Genomic DNA, 25,398 nt, shown 5'->3' on the forward strand with positions numbered 1-25,398 from the left:
ACGCACCACCATGCCCGGCTAATTTTGTATTTTTAGTAGAGATGGGGTTTCTCCATGTTGATCAGACTGGTCTCAAAACTCCCAACCTCAGGTGATCCGCCTGCCTCGGCCTCCCAAAGTGCTGGGATTACAGGCGTAAGCCACCGCGCCCGGGTAAGAGTTCAGTTCTTAAGAGCACCATGGAAGTTCTGTGTTGTCATCCTCATACTGTAGACAACTAGCCCCTCCTTGGCAGAGTTTGGAAGACAGCGCAGGAGAGATTCTCATTAGCAATCACTTGAAACTCACCTGCAGTTCTACCTGCTTCCCACTTGGGGGCTCATGACTTTTTCCTTTGTCATTATGCAAGAATGGGGTTTGGAATATAGGATCAGAGTGCAACCACTTTCCAAAGTTGTAGTTTAAAAATTATCCTTTGCATCTTTGGATGGGAACATTCTAGCATTGCCTGTTCAATATATGTAATCAAACCCACCAAAAAATCCAACCACTGTTCCTTCTCCGGAACTTGGGGTTTATCAGACTTGAGAAGGGAAAGCAGAGAGGAGTGGTTGGGCCGATAACTAGGAGTGGAGAAAATTGATGTCAAGGACATTGAAATGGCATCTGTTTTTACCCAGGCTAATTACATGTGTAATGAATGGCTGATGAACCATTATTAATTTCAACCAAATAATCTACAGTTTGCTCTTGGGAAAAGAGCTCTAGTGATACAGATAACTTCCTGTGATGAGCCAGTTCTGAATCTCTGCACCCTCTTTATTCCCATGTAAATGAGCACATTCTTAGTCTCTACACTACCTAAAATGATTGTAGGGGCAAAATGAGAGAGGGAAGCATTTAGGCAAAAACAAGGGGGTTATTTTATGCATAAACATCCATTCTTTGGGGCTCTCATCATTTGTGCCAGGGACAGAAGCATCCTTTCTCTTCCATCACCCGTAATCAGTGCTCCCAGCTGGCAGCCTGGCACTGGAGCCTTCATCTCAGTGCCAGTGCAATAAAGGAGTGGTCTGTGGGAGGCTGTCTCCGTATTAGGTATAACATTGTGCAAAGAAAAACAGCCAACTACTGATTTCATGTCCGTTTCCCTATGGGAACTCACTGGCCATGGAAGGAGAATATGGTTGGTTTTTCCTGGGCAGTCCCTGGAACTTAGAAAGCCATTTCTTCCCAGTCTTGACCTCCTGCCTGCTTACCCCTACCCACAAGTTGTGCCCAGACTTCCCTCTAGCCCAGTGCTTGTTACCAGTTGCTGGCCAGCAGCAGCCCAGGGGGATGGCAACACCCACCTAAATGTCTGCCAAGCCAGGAGGACAGCACATGAGCACACGGTGGTGTCTGCCCTCTAGGCCAAGGTGCACAGTGTTAGGAGCCTCTTGCTCCACTCTCCAGATCAGCCTGGAAACCAGAGCTTCCCTCGTCTTAGACAAACAGATGGCTGTGGGCGATACAGAGCCCTGAACTGCTGACTATGTTCCTTCCATCTCGCCCTTCCCCAAAAAACATATACCAAACTTACCCCCAGTGACAGCATCTGAGACCACAAAGCCCCACAGACACAGCTGCCCCGGGTCCTGCCTCCCTTCCCCTTTTCTGGCCTCTGCAGACTAGCCATTCACCTGAGGAAGCCCCTGGGGCAGTACCTTGGAAACCCCTGAGAGGAGGAGTTGAAGGAGGCTCAAAGCCTCTCAAGGACAGTGTGCATTCTGCCTGCCTGCCTCCTATTCTTTCCTGTCCTCTTAAGCCCACAGTCTACAACAAAATTGTGTGCCGCAATTCTCAGAGCCCTCTAACTTTGACCTTTCCCACTTTCCCTAGAACACATTTTTGGGTAGGGATCATCTGAGGTGAGAGGCCCATGGATGAGTCCCCAAGATGACCTCTGTGAGTGACCAAGACAACCTTGTTTTTTGAGGCTCCTGGGGCCTCATCCTTTTTTGAGCTGAGCTGTCCTCAAAACAGGCCCTTACCTCTTTTTTTTTTTTTGAGACGGAGTCTTGCGTTGTCGCCCAGGCTGGAGTGCAGTGGCCGGATCTCAGCTCACTGCAAGCTCCGCCTCCCGGGTTTTTACGCCATTCTCCTGCCTCAGCCTCCCGAGTAGCTGGGACTACAGGCGCCCGCCACCTCGCCCGGCTAGTTTTTTTTGTATTTCTTAGTAGAGACGGGGTTTCACCGTGTTAGCCAGGATGGTCTCGATCTCCTGACCTCGTGATCCGCCCGTCTCGGCCTCCCAAAGTGCTGGGATTACAGGCTTGAGCCACCGCGCCCGGCTGGCCCTTACCTCTTAATGTGGCCTCATCTTTAGAGGCGGGAAGTGGGCCCACATCCCCCACCCCAGCCCTGCAGTGCAGCTAGCGTGGGCCTGCTAAAGGACAGAATTGTGGAACAGGGTCCTGCGAGGGTATGTGGCAGGGTGTGGGATAGGGAGTCATGGAGGAGCCTACCTCTGAAAGGCATTCCCCTAGCTGCTACTGAAGCTAAATACAATTTATTTTATGCTAGGAGACAGAAGGGAGTGAGGGAGACCAGTCACCTGCTCCTTATCTGGGCTATTTTCTTGGCAGACCTCAAAATGAGACCATGGTGGGGAGGGGGTGGGAAGCTGGGCTGGGACCAAGGGAAGAAGCTTGCCAGCACTGTCAGCCGATGAGCCCAGGAGGAAAAGCAGGGCCTAGTCTCTGCCCCATTCCTGTTCCCCACCTGTCTGTACCCTGTCTCTCCTTTCCCTGGCTCTGCCAGACTCTATCTCCCTGGGCGCCAGCCTCCCCACCCACCCCTGGAGGGCGGGGCTTGGCTGCACCCACGTGTGGTGGAGTTAAATGCTCCTAGCCGGCAGAGGAGCTAGGGAGTGTGGCACTGAGCCGGCTCAGGCAGAGACGCGGCACCATGGCTAGCAAGAAAGTCTGCATTGTAGGCTCCGGGAACTGGTAAGCGGCTCTGTCAAGCGATATGGAGGAAGGGTAGGCCCCCCAGGACAGAGGTGGGTAGGAGGCAGAATGGGTGGGAAAAGCCCTCAGGTTCCTGTTCAGCCCCTGCTGCTATCTTCTATCACAGCAGCACAGGACAGAGGGTGCCCGGCCCTCTCCTGGCCCCCGCCCGCCTGGGCAGCTGCACCTGTTCACCATGGGAAGGCGTCTCCAGAGCGCTCCGTGTGAAGAGCTGCTTGAGTTTGGGGGTGGGAAGATGGGAAGTGGGGCTCCCTTCTCTAGTAGCAAAGGGTGAGGAGACTGAGTCTCCCTTCTACTGCCAGGTCACTGGGGACATGTTTGACATGGGAGTGGAGGTGATAAGGAAGGTAGGGGTGAACACCCTAGGGGGCTGCTGTGAGATCCTGAGGTGGGGCGCTGCCCCAACTCTTGCCACTGTTCCCTACTCCTGTACTTTCCCGGGCTCCCCCTCCTGCCAGGGGATCAGCCATCGCCAAGATCGTGGGTGGCAATGCAGCCCAGCTGGCACAGTTTGACCCACGGGTGACCATGTGGGTGTTTGAGGAAGACATTGGAGGCAAAAAGCTGACTGAGATCATCAACACGCAGCATGAGAATGTCAAATACCTGCCAGGGCACAAGCTGCCCCCAAATGTGGTGAGCCCCAACACCCTGCAAGGAACGGGGAGAGGAAGGGAGGGCCAGGAGTCGGAGCCGACCTTACTCAACAGGTGTCTCCTGCTGAGGGGGCCACTTCAGGTGCGGCAGGACTTGGGAAGGTCTCAGAAGGGCTGCTCTGGGCCCTTTCCTGAGCACTGAGGAGAACCTGTGCTTTCCCCTCACAGGCTGCCAGGCGGGTGGGTGGGGAAGGGATGGGAGAACAAGTTGGTCTCCATGGCAGCCAAAGACTGGGCTCCCAGACTTGGGGTCCGGTAGTGCCTGCCTCAGGCACTAATCCTGTTACTTATTCACTGAGTGATTAGCCGACTTGGAGGCTGCTCCTTGGACTTACGGTCTTTGGTCAAACCCACGTGGTTCTCCCCACCTGGAAAGGGGAAGCAGGGAAGAGAGCAGAAAAGCTGAGGCTCCCCCTTCCAGCTGGGGTCCCTGAGGAGCTGGGTGATGAAATCTTATTTGAGCTCTTTCTTCTGCCAAGCCCAGTTTGCTTTTGGCCTCCTGCACTGTCCCATAGCCAAGGGATAGGAGAGTGCTGGGATGAGGTTTCCAGGAGTCCTCAAGAGCCCAGGACAGCTGGAGGGAGAGAGCGTGGTGGCTGGGGGGAGGGAGTAGAGTGTCATTCCTCCAAGTTCAGTCCTTCTAGATTCAGTCTCAAACAAGCCTTCCTGCCCCCTACCAGCCTCACTCTTTGGCTCCCAGATCTCCTGAATGGGGTTCCACAGTGGCTAGGGGAGGTCTGCCAGGCCCGCGAGCACTTGGTCACTCCCACAGGTGGCTGTCCCAGATGTGGTCCAGGCTGCAGCGGATGCTGACATCCTGATCTTTGTGGTGCCCCATCAGTTCATCCGCAAGATCTGTGACCAGCTCAAGGGCCACCTGAAGGCAAACACCATTGGCATGTCTCTTATTAAGGTGCCAGGGACACCTTCATGTGGATGGGGGAGGGTGCGGCTCACCGTTGTGGGGTTCAGGGTGGGTGAAGCAAGAACAGAAATGGCAGACGGAGGTCAAGAGTTTGCCGGAGAAGAGAGGAAGTTGACTCTGGAGAGGCTTAGGAAAGCAGTGAGGTGCTGGGGGTCACTGGAAGGGAGGCTGAAGGGAGGAGACAAGAGATTGGTTTGGAGGTCCTGTCTCTCAGGGAGTTTGGGAGGTGTAAAGGAATGCCTGGGGAATATGAGAAGCAGGCTGGTTTGAGAAGTGTGAAGAGTAGCTGGTTTGGAGCACTGACTGGTCACTGAATGGCAGTTTGTTAGGGCAGTCAGGTGAAGTTGCCTAGGGATGTGGGGGGGACCTGTTGCCTTGGAGAGATAGATTGGTTGAGGGTATGTGGCAGGGCAGTTTGTCACATGCTGTCTGGCCTCCTCACAGCAAACTTGAGCTAGGAATGGGGCAGGACCTGTGGGGAGGGACACAGATGAGCAATGGATTTGGAAAGGACAGAATTTCTGGGCAGAAGCCCGCAGATGGGCACAAAGGGCACCTGGCCTGAGCTCTATCCTGTGCTCAGGGGATAGACGAGGGCCCCAGTGGGCTGAAGCTCATCTCCGAAGTGATTGGGGAGCGCCTCGGCATCCCCATGAGTGTGCTGATGGGGGCCAACATTGCCAGCGAGGTGGCTGATGAGAAGTTCTGTGAGACAACCATTGGTGAGAGCCCCCTGCCACCCACATACACAGTGCATCTAGTTGCATCCCCTCCCCAAACTGCCCCAACCCCACTTAGCCATCTCCTTCCCATAAGGCAGAGAAAGGAAGATCCAAGCATCAGAGGTGAAGGAGGCTGGGACAGCCCCAGGGAAGGGGCTGCAGGGCCTGCTTAGGGAAGTACAGTGATGAGCCCTCCCTGAGAGCCGGTGCAGTGGCACAGCTGTGGTCACAACTACTCAAGAGGCTGAGGCGAGAGGATCGCTTGAGCCCAGGAGTTTGAGTCTAGCCTGGGCAACAGAGAAATAACCCCATCTCTATAAAATAAATATTTTTTACAGAGTCCTTCCCTCAAAGCCTTGCCCCCTCCTCACTTTAGGCTGCAAGGACCCGGCCCAGGGACAACTTCTGAAAGAGCTGATGCAGACACCCAATTTCCGTATCACAGTGGTGCAAGAGGTGGACACAGTAGAGATCTGTGGAGCCTTAAAGGTGAGAGGGGCACAGAGGCAGCTATGGGGTGAGGAGAAGGCCCCAAAGGAGGCCTAGCTGAGCTCTGCCTGCAGGCACTCCAGGCTCTCACTATTGAGCAGTGGTTCCCCTTTCCTACCATGTCCCATCCATACAGGAGGAGCTGCAGAAGCAAGGCCAGGGCCATTCAGGCCGGCTGATTGTTCATCAACAGACCGTGGACCCCCTTGCTCCTTTCCCACTGTAGCCCTGTGTGGGACTCCCTATCCTCTGGCTCCAGGAGGTGGTCTAGGGGGACAAGGAGATGCCCGGGTTAATGGGAGACAAGACATCCATGACACCCAGACAGACAAATGGCCAGAACTATGAATCCTGGACAGCTGTTGACTTGAGGGCTATACAATGGAATGGTCATAGATGTGAAGGTCAATTAGAGAGAAGAGTGGTTTTCAGAAAATGTCCTCAAGGAGGGAGTATGGGGCAGGGCTTAAGAAAGGGGGTGCAGCAAGGGGGGAACCAAGAGGCGGAAGTAGCTTCTAAAAGCCCACACACTATACCTCACTTATGCAGTGGGTGTCCTGGCTGATGAAAAGAGCATGAGGGGGCGCCACATGGGGCCTACAGGAGGGGGTCTTTTCTCACCTATGACCTCCACTCCTTCAAGAATGTAGTGGCCGTGGGTGCTGGCTTCTGCGATGGCCTGGGCTTTGGCGACAACACCAAGGCGGCAGTGATCCGGCTGGGACTCATGGAGATGATAGCCTTCGCCAAGCTCTTCTGCAGTGGCCCTGTGTCCTCTGCCACCTTCTTGGAGAGCTGTGGTGTTGCTGACCTGATCACTACCTGTTATGGAGGGCGGAACCGGAAAGTGGCTGAGGCCTTTGCGCGTACAGGAAAGGTGGGCCCTGGGAGAAGGGAGAACAGAGTGGGGGCCCTGTAGGTATCCAGGTAGAGGTGCTTGGCAGGAGGCATCTCTGGAGCACAAACATTAAGACTGTTGTGAATATCCCCATCCCTCTTTTCCTCCCAAGACCCCACTCTCATCTGAGCTCCAGTCTCTCCACCCCCTACTGACAACTCTTCTCTCCCCTTTCCATCCACTCATCCTGTTTTCTGCACAGTCCATTGAGCAGCTGGAGAAAGAGATGCTGAATGGGCAGAAACTGCAGGGGCCTGAGACAGCCCGGGAGCTACATAGCATCCTCCAGCACAAGGGCCTGGTGGACAAGTAAGTGTTGGCCACAGCCCCACTGATTAAGGGAGCCACGGCCAGAAGTGCTCGCCCTGTTCATCATCTTCCTGAACCTGCCACAAATCTGTGAAGTGGACAGAGAGGGGAGTGTTACCTTATGTTTCAGACAGAGTCCAGAGCTTGCAGAATCTGGCATGCCCACTGTCCCCCAGCTAGTTCACGGTATTTGAACTCTTTCCAGTCTAGTGCTCTTCACACTACATTACCTGGATCCCTTTGTGCCCTTCCTTCCTTGTCCTCTGCTCTGGGGTTGGAGCTCTGGGGCAGCAGGAATAAGCTCATCCCACTTCTGTCCATCACCCCCAGTTTGAGTCTCTCCCCCAAGGCCAACCCATCTGTTCCCTGAATCCTGTTCTGGGTGCTGAGGTGTAAGGAGAAGGATGGGCTCTGCTTCAAGGTGCTCCTTTTCAGAAAGACAGCGGGGGTGACTGGGCTGACCAGAGCAGAGCTGTGCTGGTCTGAGAAAGACTCCTAGAAGAAAAGAGTATGAAACAGGTTCAGAAGATCCACTCATGACTAGTCAGGGTAAAGTCTAGAAAAGGGAGCAGCTGGGCAAAAGGACAGGAAGAAGGAAATGGGTATTTATTGAGCACTTTCACATCATACCTAATTACATCTTTACATCTTTACATACACAATCATATCTTCACTCCTTTGTTATACTGGCCCCATTTTACAGTCGGTGACACTGAGGCTCAGAGAGGTTAAGTGCGTTGCTCAAGGCTGGGCACGGTGGCTCACATCTGTAATCCCAGCACTTTGGGAGGCCAAGGCGGGTGGATCACGAGGTCAGGAGTTCGAGCTCAGCCTGACCAACATGGCGAAACCCCATCTCTACTAAAAGTACAAAAATTAGTCAGGCATGGTGGTGCGCGCCTGTAATCCCAGCTACTCAGGAGGCTGAGGCAGGAGAATCGCTTGAACCTGGGAGGTGGAGGTTGCAGTGAGCTGAGATCACGCCACTGCACTCCAGCCTGGGTGACAGAGCAAGACTCTGTGTCAACAACAACAACAACAACAACAACAAAAGTGCATTGCCGAATTGGCACAAAAAATCCAAGCCAGAGAATCATGCAGGCCAGTTCAACACGGTAGGGAGCAGGGCAATCAGCAATCTGAGGTTAAACCCAGGGCTAGGAAGTTCACATTCTCAGCAGGTAGAAATTCAGAGCCAGCCTCCCTGAGCTCCAAGGTGGGAGGGCAGGGGACAGGAAGGTTAGGTAGTGAGTGGGGGTGGGGGTAGAGTGGACTAGGAGTGGGAGGCTAAGCTGAGCCTTTGCCTCTCCAATCTAGGTTTCCCTTGTTCATGGCTGTGTACAAGGTGTGCTACGAGGGCCAGCCAGTGGGTGAATTCATCCGCTGCCTGCAGAATCATCCAGAACATATGTGAGTAGGGCCAGGGCCCAGGCCAGGCCAGGCCACTTCTTTACCCCAGTGGAGACCAGAAGCCTGCGGTACCTAGTCACCAGGATCTCCAGAACTCCCAGGGAGCAGACTCTTTGCATCTTTTCACTGGAGGATAGGAGGCTATGGGGCCCAGCTACGCACCTGGAGATTCTGAACTGTCAAGCCTCTGGCAGCCTCTTGCCACCACATTTGCCAGAAATGCAGTTGCCCTGTCCCTCTCCTGATGTGGGGCTTTCTCCGTGTCCTCTGGGAGGGATGGAATCAAGCTCCAGCGCTGCCTGCTTGGCGGCGGGGGTGATGTATGAGGGGAAGGGTTGGGGGAGAGGCCAGCAGGGCAGGGGCTGCCAGTGGCTGTCTCACACAGACCAGGAATCCTGTTAAAGGGCTGAAGAAGTATCTCAGCCACAGGAGGGATGAGGCAAGGATTGTCAGGGAGGAGTCTGGGCTTCTGAGCTGATGCAGACCACAGGGACCCCTTTGCTGACCTCTGCCAGGACCCACACAGCTTCAATGGATCTCAGTGTTTGTTAACAAAATACAAAGATCTCAAACAAACCCCTTCTAGCTTGTCCTAGCAACATCTGTGTCCTCAGAAACCTCTGGTCCTCCCCTTTCCCCCTCCCCCAGGCTGCCCTGGCACCCGAGTTGCTGCCATGCTGGCATCTCTAGCCCAGTGGCTTGACATTCTCCCCAGGGACTTCCCGGTTCCTAGTTCATTGCCAGCTCCTCCCTACTCTGTGTGACCTTTCCAAGCCTTCCCTCACCCTCCCCACCAGCACCCTCTTTGGGGAGCAGGAACTTAATCTGCTGACGGAGCTATACCTTTCACAGCAGGCTCAGATCACTCGGCTCCCTGTGACCTTTGTATTCACCCAGCCTCCCTTCTCAGTAGTTCCAGCTGGGTGAGGTGTCAGCTGAGCCCCTCCTGTGCTATCTCCCCAGAGGACATCCCTGACTCCACCCTTTTCTTCCTCCCAAACCCTGCACCTCTTCCTCAGCTGCTCCAGACCGGCCAGGGTAACCAGCTAACCCATGCCTGGCATCTGGAAGCCAGCAGGCCAAAGGGTGGCCCAAAGGCTGATGAACGGTAGGGAAGGGTGAGCAGGTTCCTATGTTGGTGGGCACCAATATTCCAAGGGCAGCTCTCTTTGCTGAATGAGGGCCTTCTCATGAGATACTGACCACACCAGCAACTCTGGAGCTAGGAAACTCAAGGAGGAGGAAGAAAATCAAAACCACCCTACTCCCTGGGGTGAGGGAAGAACAGGAGGGGAGGAGGAGGAGGAGTGTGCTCTGCACTGGCCTTGCTCCAGGATGGGGTGGCAGCAGGGGAATGTCACAAGTCAGCAGCCTGGGCCTCTAGCTATAAATAGTCCGGAGGGCCCGAGAGGCTCCCGCCCCCTCCAGCAGGGGTCTCGGCTTCCTGTGTGGAAGCACCTGGCACACTGGCTCTGGCCAGCATTATGCTAAAACCCTCTTACTCTCCAACGAACCACGGAGGCGGGCTCCTCTCTGCGCCTAGCCCTTGAGAATGCTGTCTTACCAGTGAAGGGTGGCGCCGCCCAGATCAGGCAGCAGGAGTGAGGGGCACAGTCACCCCAGGCCTGGCTGAGCCCAGGTCTGGACACTGAGTGTCCAGAGCTGCCTCCCCAGGAGGTTAAGGTGGGGGCAAAGGGGAAGCTTCAAACACTTTGCCTACTTTTGTTCACTACCCTAGTCCACTGTGACTCAGGTCTTCCCATCAGGCCTATTTGTCTACCCAATAAAGTGTGTTTTTTCCAGAAACAGGAAGAGTTGGGAGAGGGAGCTTCAGTGCATATGGCAGTGCGTGTGCTGGTGTGTATCATTGCACGTATGTTTCCCTTCTTACCGTAGGAAAAATGAAAAAAAGAAATCCCTCCTCCATAATCGCAGCCACTCCAGGGGTCAGCGGCGGTGCCCACTCAGTCCCCTCCTCTCTCTCCCCTCTGCCGCCAGCTCCCCCTCCCGCCCTCGCCGCAAGCTGACCCCAGCCTTCCTGGCGCTTCTTAGGGGCTTTACCATGCCTGCTGAAAGAAGAGAGGTCACACACGGGGCAGAAACGTTAGACACTCATCCCTCGTGCCCATTCCTTGGTCACGGCCCAAGCTGCCGCATCCTTGGCGGTCCGGGCCTGGCGGTGCCCCTCGGGTCCCTACCTGGACTCGGCCCACAGCCTGGCTCTAGGGGGCGCGCGGTTCACCTCCAGAGGGCCGGCTCCGAGAATCTACCCAGCTACTGGAGACGTCACCGCGCCGTAGGCTGAGGATTGGCTGACTCTGATTTAGCATCCTAAAACTTCCGGTTCCAGAGCTTGGCTCGTCAAAGACCCTCCCTCGAGGGAGCGAAACCACAGCCCCCAGAATTCAGCGGGCCTCTCCGAGACCACAGCGCGTCTGAGGATGCGTAGTAAGGATAACGGGCCCGGAAGCCGGAAGTTCAATGCCGGCCTTCAGCTGGACTGACGGCCGGCGCTGACTCCCGCCTTAGTGGGCGGAGTTGTGCCGCGTCTGATGCGCAGTTCCCTTTCTAGCGCTGCAAGCCGAATCCTAGAGGCTAACCCGGCAGGTGGGCGGGAGAAAGTCGGTTTCCACACCAATAGCTGAGGCGTTCAGGGTTGTCCAGGGACGCTATCCTCACGTATCTGGTTCCGAGTGCTGCGTTTGGCTGTGCTGGGAAGTTGAGTAGACAGTGGCCTCGAGACCCTGCCTGCCTGAGGAGGCCTCGGTTGGTCGCGAAGGAGCTGCAGCATCCAGGTACGCCGCCGGCTAGGGCCGAGCAGGGGCTGCCAGTCCCGCTGCCTGCGCGCCCACCTGAGTCAGCCTCCGCTTGCCGCGTCCTCCCATCCCCCAGTCTTCAGGCCTGGTGCCCTTGAATTCAGTCACCCGCGTCTGTTGTGTCGCGGACCGCGAGCCGCACTGCTTCCTGCCCAAGCCCAAGCCCAAACTCCTCGCAGCAGTAGGTCCGCCTTGCTAGAGCTCAACACTAATCTTGTCAAACCTCGAGTCCTGCCTGGGCCCTCCACGCTCCGACTACTCCAAATGTCCCTTCCTTTATAGACCTCTGCGTCCTGATAAGTGGCTCTCCGGGGCACCCTTCGTGCATATCGGCTATCCAGCTCCACCTCTTGACCGCATTCACTTCCTGGAATGCTCTCCCTGCTCTTCTCCAGCCCGCCCTTCTAAAAAGACAGTTCCACTCCCACCCTGATTCCCACCCCTACCCTTTTCTGCTAAGTTTTCTCAAGCCCCCACCGTGTCTCTGAGCTCTTGTCTGAACTCTCACAGTGCCTCTCCCATCAGACCATAAGCTCCTGTATGACAGAAGCCATGTTCTTTTTAGCGGCCTCGGTAGCATTATGTATTTTATTGTATTGTATTTATTGTATGTTTTATTTTATTTATATCATACAGGGTCTTGCTTTGTCGCTCAGGCTGCATGTGTGCCCCACCAAGCCCGGGCAATTAAAAAAAAAAAAAGATTTTTCTTTTTTAAAAAAGGTCTCGCTATGAGTGCAAGCCATCCTCCTGCCTCGGCCTCCCAAAGTGTTGAGATTATCGGCGTGAGCCGCCGCACCAGGCCGATACTACTCTCTAAGTGCCGAATAAAAAGTAGATAAATGATGATGGATAGATACCCTAAAAGCCCTGAGTTGACCACTGTGCAATGTATGCATGTAACAAAATCGCACCTCTACCCATACATTTATACAAATTTTTTAAAACGGGCGAATCTAAGCCGAGATGATAGATGCATTTGAGGGAATGAGTTTTCCAGGGGAGAAACCTAAGTCTTGAGGTCCCCCTGTGTTTAGAAGGCAGAACAAGAGAAGAGCCATAACCCTTGCAAATTGCACCCCTAAGACATTTTCTGTAATGATTTTATGTTTTTTCCCATTTTTCTGAAACCTGCAGCCCAACCCTATCACTCCATAACGGAGACCCAGTGTTTTGTGCTTTATTGAGAAAATGGATGCCCCTCAGATGAAAGTGTTCCTCTGCTAACCTCAAAAGTTTCCCTTATTTCCAAGATTAATCCTTCTACTCATGCATGTAACCAACCTTCCTTCCTTCCTTCCTTCCCTCCCTCCCTCCCTCCCTCCCTCCCTCCCTCCTTCCTTCCTTCCTTCCTTCTTCCCTCCCTCCCTTCCTTCCCTCCCTCCCCTCCCTCCCTTCCCTCCCTCCCTTTTCTGATGGAGTTTTGCTCTTGTTGCCCAGGCTGGGGTGCAGTGGCGCGATCTCCACAGCGCGATCTCTGCTCACCGCAACCTCTGCCTCCTGGGTTCAAGTGATTCTCATGCCTCAGCCTCTGGAGTAGCTGGGATTACAGGCATTCGCCACCATGCTCAGCTAATTTTGTATTTTTAGTAGAGATGGGGTTTCTCCATGTTGGTCAGGCTAGCCTCGAACTGCCGACCTCAGGTGATCTGCCTGTCTTGGCCTCCCAAAGTCCTGGGATTACAGGCCTGAGCCACTGCACCCGGCCTGGGCATATCATATTTTCCTAGGCCATCGTCTATCTGGTTCTATCCTGCCCACCTCACTTCTTGCATCCTCAGTTTAGCCACCACCTTCATCCCCTTTGAAACATATTCTGGGCCGGGCACACTGGCACATGCCTATATTCCCAGCACTTTGGGAGTCTGAGGCGGGTAGATCACTTGAGGTCAGGAGTTTGAGACCAGCCTGGCCAACATGGTGGTGAAACCCCATCTCAACTAAAAATACAAAAAATTAGCTGGGCGTGGTGGCACATGCCTGTAATCCCAGCTACTGGGGAGGCTGAGGCAGGAGAATCTCTTGAACCTGGGAGGCGAAAGTTGCAGTAAGCCAAGATTGTGCCACTACACTCCAGGCTGGGTGCAAACGAAATTCCATCTCAAAAACAAAACAAAACAAAAACCAAAACAAAAGCATATTTAGGTCTTTCTCATTAATAAGCAAAACAAAAGTAGAATTTTCTTAATTTTGTTACCTTCTGAAGCTGCTGTCCTGTCACTCCCATCAGTACTTATCTTTGGGGTAAGAGGATTGTGATTCTTGTAAAAATGTTTCTCTGTCCTGGAAAACTGGTAGACACGTGAATCTTGCGGGGTTCATAGGCCTGCTGGGGCTCTGCCTAAGAATCTGTGCTCTTGATGTCTATATTGCTCTTTACTTGATGTTTATACTACCTATTCCACTTCAGTGCAGTCAGCTGTCTGGAATCCTAGGCTTACTGGTGATCTCGTCACCCGTTCCCACTCAGTGTTCCTATCTGACCAGTCTTCATAGTAGTTAACTTTGCAGTAGTGGTGCCCAATTTCTTTTCTTTTCTTTAATTTTTGAGACGAAGTCTTGCTCTGTTGCCCAGGCTGAAGTGTAGTGGTGCGATCTCAGCTCACTGCAACCTCCGCCTCCTGGGTTCAAGTGATTCTCCTGTGTCAGTCTCCTGAGTAGCTGGGATTACAGGCATGTGCCACCATGCCCGGCTAATTTTTGTATTTTTAGTCGAGATGGGGTTTCATCATATTGGTCAGGCTTGTCTCGAACTCCTGACCTCAGGTTATCCGCCCACTTCTGCCTCCCAAAGTACTGGGATTACAGGCGTGAGCCACCACGGCCAGCCTTTTTTTTTTTTTTTTTTTCTTTACTATCATTATTATATTAGAGACACAGTCTTGCTCTGCGAGTACAGGGCCGTGATCACAGCTCACTGCAGCCCCAAACTCGTGGACTCCCACCCAAACCTTCCTAGTAGCTGGGACTGCAGGTGGATGCACCACACCCAGCTATGGTTCTCAATTTTTATTCTAGCCTAACACACTGGAAAGATACAGTACACCTCCATCAGTGGCAGTGACTTGATACAGCAGTGATTTTCAACCAGGAAGGGGGATGTAGTTAAATGAAAAACAAAAACAAACAAACAAAAAAAAAAACCCAGGTGTTTCTGGAATTTTTTTTTTTTTTTTTTTTTTTGAGAAGTGGAGTTTTGCTTGTTGCCTAGGCTGGAGTGCAGTGGCTCTATCTCAGCTCACCACAACCTCTGCCTCCTGGGTTCAAGCGATTCTCCTGCCTCAGCTTCCTGAATAGCTGGGATTACAGGCATGTGCCACAATGCTCAGCTAATTTTTGTATTTTTAGTAGGGATGGGGTTTTTCCGTGTTGGTCAGGCTGGTCTTGAACTCCTGACCTCAGGAGATCCGCCTACCTTGGCCTGTCAAAGTGCTGGGACTACAGGAGTGAGCCACTGTGCCCGGCCTTGGAATTTCCTACCTGCCTTTTTTCCTTAATTGTTGCCTTCTTCAAACTGTTGCTCCCTTGGCCTCTCTCTTTCTGTCCTTATCCTCTGCTTTGGTTTTGCTCTTTACCTCCATGTATATCTGAAACATAGCTTCCCTTCTAAGATCTATCTAAATTTGTGTTTCCATCTACCTAATAGACATCATCACATGAATGTTGTGTTGAGCATCTTAATTTTTTTTTTTTTTTTTTTTTTTGAGACGGAGTCTCGCTCTGTCGCCTGGCTGGAGTACAGCGGCTGCAACTTCCACCTTCTGGGTTCAAGCGATTCTTCTGCCTCAGCCTCCCAAGTAGCTAGGACTACAGGTGCGCGCCACCATGCCCGGCTAATTTTTGTATTTTTAGTAGAGACAGGGTTTCACCATGTTGGCTAGGATGGTCTCGATCTCTTGACCTCGTGATCTGCCCACCTTGTACTCCCAAAGTGCTGGAATTACAGGCGTGAGCCACCGTGCCCGGCCATTTTTTTTTTTGTTTGTTTTTGTTTTTTTTAAATAGAGATGGAGTCTTGCTGTGTTGCCTAGGCTTAGTCTTGAACTCCTGGGCTAAAGCGATTTCTCCTGCCTCAGCCTCCCAAAGTGCTGGGATTACCGGTGTGAACCACCATGCCTGGCTGAGCATCATAATTTTAACATGTTCAAACCCAGCTCATGATCCTCTTTTTTTTTTTTGAGACAGGGTCTCTCTGTCACCCAGACTGGAGTGTAATGGCATGATCTCGGCTCACTACACCTCTACGTCCTGGGCTCAAGCGATCCTCCCACCTCAGCTTCCTGAGTAGCTGGGACTACAGGTGCATGCTGCTACACCGCACTAATTTTTGTTATTTTTTGTAGAGACAGGGTTTCACCATGTTACCCAGGCTGGTCTCAAAGTTGTGGGCTCAAGCAATCCATCTGCCTTTGCCTCCCAAAGTGCTGGCATTACAGGTGTGAGCCACTGCACCGGCCACATGATCTTCTTAATGGACACTGCCACCACCCTGTATATACAGTGATACATACCTCTTCTCTCATTTCTTATTTCTGTTAATAGTATCCCAATCTATAAAGTTTCCTAACTTGGAGGTATTAATATTTTCAGCTTTGCCCTAATCCATTCCATTGATAAATCTTTTTCTACTTCCAAAGTAACTTCTGCATCTGTCCTTTCCATTTCTACTGCTACCACTGCTTTAGCTCAGAATCTGAAGAAGTTTTTTTGTTTTTTTTTTGAGATGGAGTCTTGCTCTGTCCCCCATGCTGGAGTGCAGTGGTTCTCTCTTGGCTCACTGCAACCTCTGCCTCCCATGTTCAAGTGATTCTCTTACCTCAGCCTCCTGAGTAGCTGGGGCTACAGGCATCGCCACCACGCCCGGCTAATTTGTGTATTTTTAGTAGAGACAGGGTTTTGCCATGTCGGCCAGGCTGGTCTCGAACTCCGGACCTCAGGTGATCCGCCCACCTCGGCCTCCCGAAGTGTTGGGATTATAGGTGTGAGCCACTGCGCCCAGCCTGAAGAGTTGTTGCTAATTGGGTATTAGGGAAGACCATAGGATGGATTAAGATGCGAGAGGGAAGGTAAGGTTGTAGACAGCAGGATTGTCTGTTAGTTGGTTTTATGTCACTTTTCTAGCCAAGCTGTACCATCCTGTTTTTGTTGGTTGGTGAATGCTTCCAGCTCTTTTCCTCCAGCCCTTGGAAGAGGTGGTCCTATAATTGTTAAGCATCTAGCTAGGGTGATGAGTGGGAATAGGAATAATAAGTGACAGGGAAGTTGAAGGCTGCAGGGTGCTTAGTATTCAGCTCCATGGTGTGTGTGTTTTCTACCTTAATGTCCAACTTCGTGGGTGTGTGTTTTGTTCACTGTTGCATGCACAGCTTGGGGCCATTTCAAACCTCAGAACCTCAGATTTCAAACCTGAACACAGTCCTTTCTCATATTGAACTTGTGTCACTTACTATTCTTCCTCTGACCTTACTTAATATCAGTTTCCATAGTGGGATTATATTTCAAAGAAGCTGTGCCTCAGCTCAGCTTGGGGTCCGCACTCAAGGCCTGCTTCAAAGGCAATGTTCAGCCCTTAGGGTTTACTCTGAGAAGCATTTACATGTCTGTACCTATGTCTGACCCCTCTAAACCAGCGAATCCTGAGCTTTACTTTCATATTTTTTTGTTTTTTGATACAGGGTCTCACTCTGTCACCCAGGCTGGAGTGCAGTGGTACGATCTCAGCTCACTGCAGCCTCGACCTCCTGGGCTCAAGCAATCCTCCCACCTCAGCCTCCTGAGTAGCTGGGACTACAGCCACATGCCACCATGCCTGGCTAATGTAAAAAATTTTTTTTGTGGGGATGGGGTCTCACTATGTTGCCCAGGCTGGTCTCAAACTCCTGGCCTCAAGTGATCCTCCTGACTCGGCCTCCCAAAGCATGGGATTACAAGTGTGAGCCACCGTGCCCTGCCCAGGTTCTCGACTTTGTTTTGTTTGTGTGTATGCTTTGGCGTGTATGTGCACATGGCTGTGGTAAGGGGCGGGATTTTAAGTGTCTCTGCCTACAGTGCTGAGAGCCAGTAAGTGGAGAGCAAGCTGCCAAAACTAAAAATAGAGTCCTCTTAGGCCTCACTGGCAGGCTTATTGGAGCCCAGTTCTCTCGAGGCTCCTCAGGACTGGTCCGAAGGTCCCTGCTGTGTTGGCGTCTGCTTGAGCGTGTCGTCAGCTGATTAGCAGGAAGGATATGATTCCTACGCCCTCCCAACCAATGAAGAGTTGGAAAAGGTTGTTGGCAGTAACTAGAATTAGTATGGCAGCGAGAAAAATAAGGAAGTATTTGAAGAATTGGTTGATGTTTGGGTCCTCCCCTCTTGGCTTCCACCCTGGCTTTTTTTTTTTTTTTTTTTTTTTTTTTTGAGATGGTATCTTGCTGTGTTGCCCAGGCTGGAGTGCAATGATGCAATCTCGGCTCAACTGCAACCTCTGCCTCCTGGGTTCAAGAGATTCTCCTGTCTCAGCCTCTGAGTAGCAGGGACGCAGCTGTGCACCACCATGTTGGGCTAATTTTTTTTTTTTTTTTTTGAGATGGAGTCTTGCTCTGTCACCAGGCTGGAGTGCAACAGCGCGATCTCGGCTCACTGTGGCCTCTGCCTCCCGGATTCAAGCGATTCTCCTGCCTCAGCCTCCCAAGTAGCTGGGATTACAGGCGTGCGCTGCCACGCCCAGCTAATTATTTGTATTTTTAGTAGAGACAGGGTTTCACCCTGTTGGCCAGGATGGTCTCGATCTCCTGACCTTGTGATCTGCCCGCCTCAGCCTCCCAAAGTGCTAGGATTACAGGCGTGAGCCACCATACCCTAACCTTTTTTTTTTTTTTTGAGACGGAGTCTCACTCTGTCATCCAGGCTAGAGTGCACTGGCGCAATCTCACTTCACTGCAACCTCCGCCTCCCAGGTTCAAGCAGTTCTCGTGCCTTACTCTCCTGAGGAGCTGGGATTACAGGCGAGTGCCTCCATGCCCAGCTAATTTTTGTATTTTTAGTAGAGACAGGGTTTCACCATGTTTGCCAGGCTGCTCTCGAACTCCTGACCTCAGGTGTTCCGCTCGCCTCGGCCTTCCAAAGTGCTGAGATTACAGGCGTGAGCCACTGCGCCCTGTCCCACCTTGGCATTCTGAACACAGTCTTGCCTTTCGCTGCTATTTCTGTCGGTCTTCATGCAGCTTGCACATACCCCCACCCCGTCCTTGACGGAAACCATGCTCTGATTGTTGTTTCTTTAAATATATATATGTGTATTTTTGGCCAGGCGCAGTAGCTCATGCTGTAATCCCAGTACTTTGGGAGGCTAAGGCGGGTGGATCACGAGGTGAGAAGATTGAGACCATCCTGGCTAACATGATGAAACCCCGTCTCTACTAAAAATACGAAAAATTAGCCGGGTGTGGTGGCAGGTGCCTGTAGTCCCAGCTACTCGGGAGGCTGAGGCAGGAGAGTGGCATGAACCTGGGAGGCGGAGGTTGCAGTGAGCCAAGATCACACCACTGCACTCCAGCCTGGGGGACAGAGTGAGACTCTGTCTCAATAAAAAAAATATATATGATATAAAATATATATTATATATATTACATATATAAAATACATATTTTTTTTATTGAGGTAGTGTTCTTGACTTTTAAGAAACCTATCTCACTGATTTCAGTCAATCTTTTATTTTCAATTCCCTCAACAGAGTATCACCTACGAACACATTCATGGTCCCAAATTGAGGGACATTTTGTTCCAGGTAAGGGATTCTCTACTAAACTTTCTCTTGTTTCCTAGCTTGGAATATCCAGGGAACAGTTAAATTAGAGGTAATTTATCTCATGCAAATATGAGTTAACAATTTGCTGGGGACTCAGTAAGTTTCTTTTTAGCCTGTGGGATAGGTTCTTAGTGTTGGGTTTAGAACGTAGAATTAATGCTGTAGAAGGTTAAGTATAATTGAAATAATATAAAAGTACTTTTGACACTATTTCCGTTATATTATGGCTTAAACAAGCTTTAATGTTGACTTGGAAAGCTAACCACCATGAATAAGATCGTTTTTATGGGGAAACAAATTGAATATTGCCTGAAAGATTCCCGTTTGATCTTCCTAGAGAGAATAATTCACTACAAATATTTCATTTCTGCTACCTCCATTAGTTCCCTCCTAGCTAGACAAACTGATGCTTGCTGAATATTACCAGTTAGAGCAGCCCTGGCTGGTGCAGTGGCTCACGCCTGTACAGAATCCCAGCACTTTGGGAGGCCAAGGTGGGAGGATCACTTGAACCCAGGAGTTCAAGACCAGCCCTGGCAGCATACATAGCAAGACCCCGTCTCTACAAAAAAATAGAAAAACTGGCAGGTGTGGTGGTACACACCTGTAGCTTCAGCTACTTGGAAGGCTGAGGTGGGAGGGTGGGCTTGAGCCCAGGAGATCGAAGCTGCAATGAGCCATGCTCACGCCACTGCACTCCAGCCTGGGCAACAGAGTGAGAACTTGTCTCAAAACAAAACAAACCCCAGCAGTCCAGGCTGGTCCATGCCCGTTACTTCTCTCCGCAGGCATGGAAGGCCAAGTGTTGGCTTTGATGACATTCAGAGGCACCTGGTTCCAGGCTTGTTTCTATATCTTGTACGCAGATTTTATTTGTCCTTTTGAATCATAGAGTTCCTAAATGATATCTTCCAGTATCCTTATGAGACTTTACTTAGATATAGGGGCCATTCAGTGTAGAGTGCAGACAGACCAAGAAGGGTGCAGAAGATATGGAATGGCTTTAAACAGGGAGATGGGCCGTGCAGATGAGGCCTTATCCTCAGGTCTAAATTCAATCTGTCTTTGTAGGAGACAAGATGCCAACTGGCAAGCAGCTAGCTGACATTGGCTATAAGACCTTCTCTACCTCCATGATGCTCCTTACTGCGTATGGGGGGTACCTCTGCAGTGTCGGAATCTACCACTATTTCCAGCAGCGCAGGGCCCAGCGCCAGGCGGCAGAAGAACAGAAGACCTCAGGAATCCTGTAGAACTTGGGGGCTTTTTCTCCTGAGCAGAGAGGTCCAAGGCATGCTGTGGAGAGACTTCACCTGCCACCATTTCCAGGTCAACAGGACTAGAGCGTTGATGGTTTTCAAACTCTGTTGGAAGAAAGTGTCTGTAATTTCTCTGGTTCTGCCAGTCTGTGCCAGTTTGACAGTTTATGGAGGCTGTTGAATCATAATAGCAATGTGAATGTGAGGTACACCTACAGACATTAAATATTTTGCCATGTCTGTGTCTTGGTGTTTTTTGTTTACCCAAATAGTGTATGAACCACAAAAGGGGAGCCTTGTCTACCAGTTTTCTGGGTATAGACTGGATTACCATATCTCGAGCCCTTAGCACCCGTGAAGTGGGTGATGTACAGCTCCAGGGGTAGTATCTACCCTCATGATCTCAGAGGAAAGATTGTCCCAGGATTTATATAAATCCCCTGAAAGAATTCTGTGAGAAGCTTTTCTCTGGGTAGTGCCCATTCCTGGGCTGATTACTGGATCTAGGTATTTGGTTACTCTGGCCAGCATGGCCACATGTGCACCTCTACATCGAGGAGGGTAGAGGCCCTTGTTTGACAGCCGTAATCAAACTGCATGCAGCAAAGGAGGATAGTTCCCGGTTTCAAAGATCCAGGAGAAGCTTAGTGTTGTTCAAGACGCAGATGGACCCATCACAGCAGTTTAATCCAACCTCCATCCCAGAGTCTTCACAAATGCTGACCCAAGAAAATTCTCGGGACGATTCAGGGGCCTCTGAAATCTGTTCTGAGATGTTGATAAAGAACCTTAGTAACTTGACTATCAACGCCAGTAACGAATCCCCTTCCCCTCTATCAGAAGATTCACTCCATCGAGTGATAGATGGAATTGCTGCAAGAGCACCAGTCCTCAGGGAAATCAGAGATGACTTGATTTACAGGAGGAGAGGAGTAAGAACATTGCTGTCTGTGCAGAGAGAAAGGATGGCAAGATTCAGATGCATGTTACTCGGCAGAGTTCGTACGCGTGAAAGAATACTAACAAACACTGGGCTTAAGGGAGTTAGGAAGGAATCAAGACCATTCAAATGTCCCTGCAGTTTCTGCGTGTCCAACGGATGGGATCCTTCTGAGAATGCTAGAATAGGGAATTATGACACCAAGCCACTTCAGTCATAAAACTTATTCTTGCACCTTTTTCTTCTTGCTGGTAATTTTATATAGCAGGTTGTGAAAGCTACTCTATGCTAGTATAGACTATACACCAACAATATTAATGAGTTCTAGGATGTATTTTTCTTCTGTATCTTTTTCTTCCTACTGTGATACTAGTAATTTGTAAGGGATCTGTGTCATTTGAATGTATTTGAATAACTTTAGCTCTACTGTTTGATTTGACCCAAAGATGACATAAGTATTCCCATGTGTCTTAGAAGCCCAAAGTCAGTGAGATGAAACCCAACATCAAGAAATTGAAGCAAAGTTACTTGTGGATAAAGAAAGCATTAGGTAGTTTGGCTATAGCATAATTAGATTTTCTGGCTTTCAAAAATTTGGATTGCAATCACAGCAAACTTTGTTATTTTTATGGTTTTCAGTACAAAAAGGTGTTTATATAGAAATAATAAAGTTGACATTTGAGTACCTTTTTTTTAAAAAAAAAAAAAAAAGGAGGATAGTTCCCAAGAGGAAGGGCCGTTGGGTAGCGTATGGTAAAACAGTTCACCTCCTTAAGCTCAGTGGGTGTAGTAGAGCATAAGGATAGATTCACTGTGCTACTGCACAGGAAACCTACCTGGAGGTTTTATTGCAGAGATGTGAAAAGGATTTGAAAGAAAACAAAATGCTTTCAAGACCTCATTAGGAAGTGAGAGATCCTTGCCACCATTCCATTTTGAGCTTTGAGGCTCAGCTGGTTCACCTCATTCTTGGTGATTGACCAGAATATCAGCCCCTCTGGACACCTGTCCTCTCCCATACACTCATGTGCAGACTGCGCTGACCTTTGCCCCTGCTCATAAACCTCTTCTATAATTTTAAAACACCAACTTTCGGCTGGGCACAGTGGCTCACACCTATAAGCCCACCACTTTGGGAGGCTGAAGCAGGAGGATCCCTTGAGCCCAGGAGTTTGAGACCAGCCTGGGCAACATGGTTGAAACCCTGTCTCTACAAAAAAATTTGAAAAATTTGCCAGGCATGGTGATGCATACCTGTAGTCCGGTTGGAGGATCACTTGAGTCCAAGAGGCTGAGGCTGCAGTAAGCTATGGTCGTGCCAGTGCAGTCTAGCTCAGGTGACAGAGACCCTGCCAACCAAAATCCATCCACGCATATATGCATACCAACTTTCCTATATCCTCAACCCCTCTACTCCCATCTCCACTGTGTCACCAAGGGCTCTCCTGCTCTGCTTTCCCACAGTAGGGTCATCATTCTCCAAGATCCTCAGTGCCACTTTCAAATATTACCTTTCCTACCCCAGCATCAAATTAGTCCTTTTTGACAAACTTTCTTATATTCTCATTTCTACTTCTCTAGACCTTGGAGACTTCAGGTCTCTTGATTCCATTTTTCCCCCATCCGTCAGCCCCCTTTGCCTGCACTGCTTCCTTGTCCAGCATATGCCCGTAGCTGATCCCCTGAACAACTCACCAGCACCTGCAGTCTCTGCCTTCATCTGTCTTGTTACCAAGCTTGGACCTTGGTCCTTTAATTACCTTTTCTAATTCACCCTCTTCTTTTGAGTATGTAAACTTGCTTAAGGCCCTCCATCCCACACCAAAACAGCTATTCAGGTTTGGTGGTGGTTGTTTAGACGGAGTCTCGCTCTTTCACCTAGGTTGGAGTGTAGTGGCGTCGCTGCAACCTCCACCTCCCAGGTTCGAGCAATTCTCCCACCTCAGCCTCCTGAGTAGCTGGGACTACAGGCGCACGCCACTGTGCCCGGCTACTTTTTGTATTTTTAGTAGATACAGGGTTTCACCATGTTGGCCAGGCTGGTCTTGAACTCCTGACTTCAGGTGATCCTTCCACTTTGGCCTCCCAAAGTGATGGGATTACAGGCGTGAGCCACTGTACCTGGCCCCTGAGGTAGTCTTGTACAACGAATTGTCCTAAGTCCTGCACAACTATCAGATGTCCTAGATATTTGGTAGGTGAAAAAAGTTTATGTAATAATTATCTGAGCATATAACCTAACTCCCTTTTACATAAAAACAAAGTATTTTTTGTGCAGTTCTGCAGGCATGCAACTAAATGGAGGCAAGACTGTACAGTAGTTTGTTCACCATTTCAGAAAATCGTGCCATTAATGGCTGAGACAGCTGCTAGTGTTTGAGTCTGATACAACAGAATATATATCAGTCTGCGCAGGATAGTAGAGTGTTGTAAGGCCACGCACAGTGGCTTACGCCTGTAATCCCAACACTTTGGGAGGCTGAGGTGGGAGGATTGCCTGAGCCAAGGAGTTAGAGGTTACCGTGAGCCATGATTGCACGACTGCACTCCAGCCTGGCAACAGAGTGAGACCTTGTCTTTTTTTTCTTTTTTTGAGACAGTCTCCCTCTGTTACCCAGGCTGCAGTACAGTGGCACAATCTCAGCTCACTGCAACCTCTGCCTCCCAGGTTCAAGCGGTTCTCCTGCCTCAGCCTCCTGAGTAGCTGGGACTATGTGTGTGTGCCACCACACCTGGCTAATTTTTGTATTTTTAGTAGAGATGGGGTTTCACCATGTTGGCCAGGCTGGTTAACTCGAACTCCTGGCCTCAAGTGATTCACGCGTCTTGACTTCCCAAAGTGCTGGGATTATAGGTGTGAGCCACGGCGCCTAGCCAAGACCCTGTCTCAGTTTAAAAAAAAAAAAAAAAAAAAAGGTAGGGGGTGTGTTGTAAATACAGAAAGTAGCCCAAAGGCTGGGTACCATGGGACATGCCTGTAATCCCAGCTACTTGGGAGTCTGAGATGGGATGATCACTTGATCCCACCCAGGAGTTTGAATCAGGCCTGGACATCATAATGAGACTATTGTCTCAAAAAAACAAAACAAAACAAAAAACCAAACAAAAACCCAAAAACCAAAAAATGCAAAAGGTATTGGGCTTTATAGATGAGAACCACTGGCTACTGGGTCAAGGTCAGTGTCTTGGTTTGGGTGGCTGAAGCAAATTACCATAGATGGTAATAGCAATTTATTTCTCATAGTTCTAGAGGCTGGGAAGTCCAGGATCAAGATGCCAGCAGATCCAGTGTATCATGAGGACACTCCTCCTGGTTTGCAGATGGTCATCTTGTTGTGTCCTCACATGGCAGAAAGAGGAAGCAAGCTCTCCTTGTTTGTCTTATAAGGGCACTAATCCCATCACGAGAGGTCCACCCTCAGAACCTAATGACCCCCTAAAGAGCCCACCTAATGCTGTCCCATAATGCTGTCCCACGGGGGGTTAGGATTTTGACATTGGAATTTTGAGGAGGACACAAACGTGCAGTCCATAACAGATTCCCTATCATGATATGCAAGACCTCTTTTTTTGAGATAGGGTCTCCTCTCCATTGCCCAGGCTGGAGGGCAGTGGCCTGATCGTAGCTCACTGCAGCCTCAACCTCCTCTGCTCAAGTGATCCTGCTGCCTCGCCCTCCTGAGTAGCTGGTCTACAGGCACATACCACCACACCTGGTTACTTTTATTATTTTTGTAGAGATGAGGTCTCACTGTTGCCCAGGCTGGTCTCAAACTCTTTGCCTCAAGCAATCCTCCCACCTTGGCCTCTTAAAGTGCTGGGATTACAGGCATGAGCCACCACACCTGGCTATGATGGTTAATTTTACATGTCAACCTGACTGGGTCATAGGGAACCCACATATTTGGTCTTACTCTAGGTGTATCTATCAGGATATTTCTGGGCCTCATTCAATCCATCGAAGGCCTGCCTGTACAGAACACGAAGGCTGATTAAGAGAGAATCTCTGTCTTTAAGGTGGAAAATCAGCCTTCTGCCTTGTGACATGGACTCAGACTGGAACTCATATCGTCAGCTCTCTTGGCTTTCAGGCCTTTGGAACTGGACTGGAACTATACCATTGGCTCTCATGGGTCTTCAGCTCATCACCTGCACATCTGGGGACATCTCAGCCTCCAGAACCATAGAAGCCAATTCCATATAGTAAAGCTCTTTCTCTCATCTATATATCTTACCG

The 25,398-nt window shown here is 50.4% G+C and overlaps 2 protein-coding genes and 1 pseudogene across 8 annotated transcripts; all 3 read left to right on the forward strand.

Moving 5' to 3' along the window:
* Nucleotides 1-2,660: 2,660 nt before the first annotated feature.
* Nucleotides 2,661-10,168, forward strand: GPD1 (glycerol-3-phosphate dehydrogenase 1). Of its 2 annotated transcripts, none has more exons than XM_025403313.1 (8): nucleotides 2,661-2,930; nucleotides 3,410-3,587; nucleotides 4,380-4,520; nucleotides 5,116-5,254; nucleotides 5,631-5,743; nucleotides 6,387-6,620; nucleotides 6,844-6,950; nucleotides 8,268-10,168. In XM_025403313.1, exons 1-8 carry the CDS (start codon nucleotides 2,890-2,892, stop codon nucleotides 8,362-8,364), a joined length of 1,050 nt encoding a protein of 349 aa, XP_025259098.1. In that variant the 5' UTR covers nucleotides 2,661-2,889; the 3' UTR covers nucleotides 8,365-10,168. The 2 variants fall into 2 exon arrangements, with proteins under 2 accessions (XP_025259098.1, XP_025259099.1); XM_025403314.1 differs by having other exon boundaries at nucleotides 4,449-4,520.
* Nucleotides 7,714-20,465, forward strand: LOC112635266 (cytochrome c oxidase assembly protein COX14). Of its 5 annotated transcripts, none has more exons than XM_025403317.1 (3): nucleotides 10,611-11,155; nucleotides 18,465-18,524; nucleotides 20,034-20,465. In XM_025403317.1, exon 3 carries the CDS (start codon nucleotides 20,042-20,044, stop codon nucleotides 20,213-20,215), a length of 174 nt encoding a protein of 57 aa, XP_025259102.1. In that variant the 5' UTR covers nucleotides 10,611-11,155; nucleotides 18,465-18,524; nucleotides 20,034-20,041; the 3' UTR covers nucleotides 20,216-20,465. The 5 variants fall into 5 exon arrangements, with proteins under 5 accessions (XP_025259103.1, XP_025259102.1, XP_025259100.1 ...); XM_025403315.1 differs by lacking the exon at nucleotides 18,465-18,524 and adding an exon at nucleotides 18,888-18,941 and having other exon boundaries at nucleotides 20,034-20,463; XM_025403318.1 differs by lacking the exons at nucleotides 10,611-11,155; nucleotides 18,465-18,524 and adding an exon at nucleotides 7,714-7,762 and having other exon boundaries at nucleotides 20,034-20,463.
* A 384-nt stretch (nucleotides 20,466-20,849) lies between these two features.
* LOC112635265 lies at nucleotides 20,850-21,852 on the forward strand (annotated as a pseudogene). The gene has a single exon (XR_003121884.1). The product of XR_003121884.1 is annotated as a developmental pluripotency-associated protein 3 pseudogene (transcript).
* The last annotated feature ends 3,546 nt before the right edge of the window (nucleotides 21,853-25,398 follow it).

The sequence above is a fragment of the Theropithecus gelada genome, chromosome 11 (genome assembly GCF_003255815.1).
Source record: "Theropithecus gelada isolate Dixy chromosome 11, Tgel_1.0, whole genome shotgun sequence".
NCBI lineage: Eukaryota > Metazoa > Chordata > Mammalia > Primates > Cercopithecidae > Theropithecus > Theropithecus gelada.

What these genes read in the sequence shown, in the direction of transcription:
- GPD1 (XM_025403313.1), top strand. Translation starts at nt 2,890, where the DNA reads ATGGCTAGCAAGAAAGTCTGCATTGTAGGCTCCGGGAACTG. An exon ending in ATTGTAGGCTCCGGGAACTG is followed by an intron (nt 2,931 to 3,409) that starts GTAAGCGGCTCT and finishes CCCTCCTGCCAG; the next exon opens with GGGATCAGCCATCGCCAAGA. An exon ending in ACAAGCTGCCCCCAAATGTG is followed by an intron (nt 3,588 to 4,379) that starts GTGAGCCCCAAC and finishes TCACTCCCACAG; the next exon opens with GTGGCTGTCCCAGATGTGGT.
- LOC112635266 (XM_025403318.1), top strand. Translation starts at nt 20,042, where the DNA reads ATGCCAACTGGCAAGCAGCTAGCTGACATTGGCTATAAGACCTTCTCT.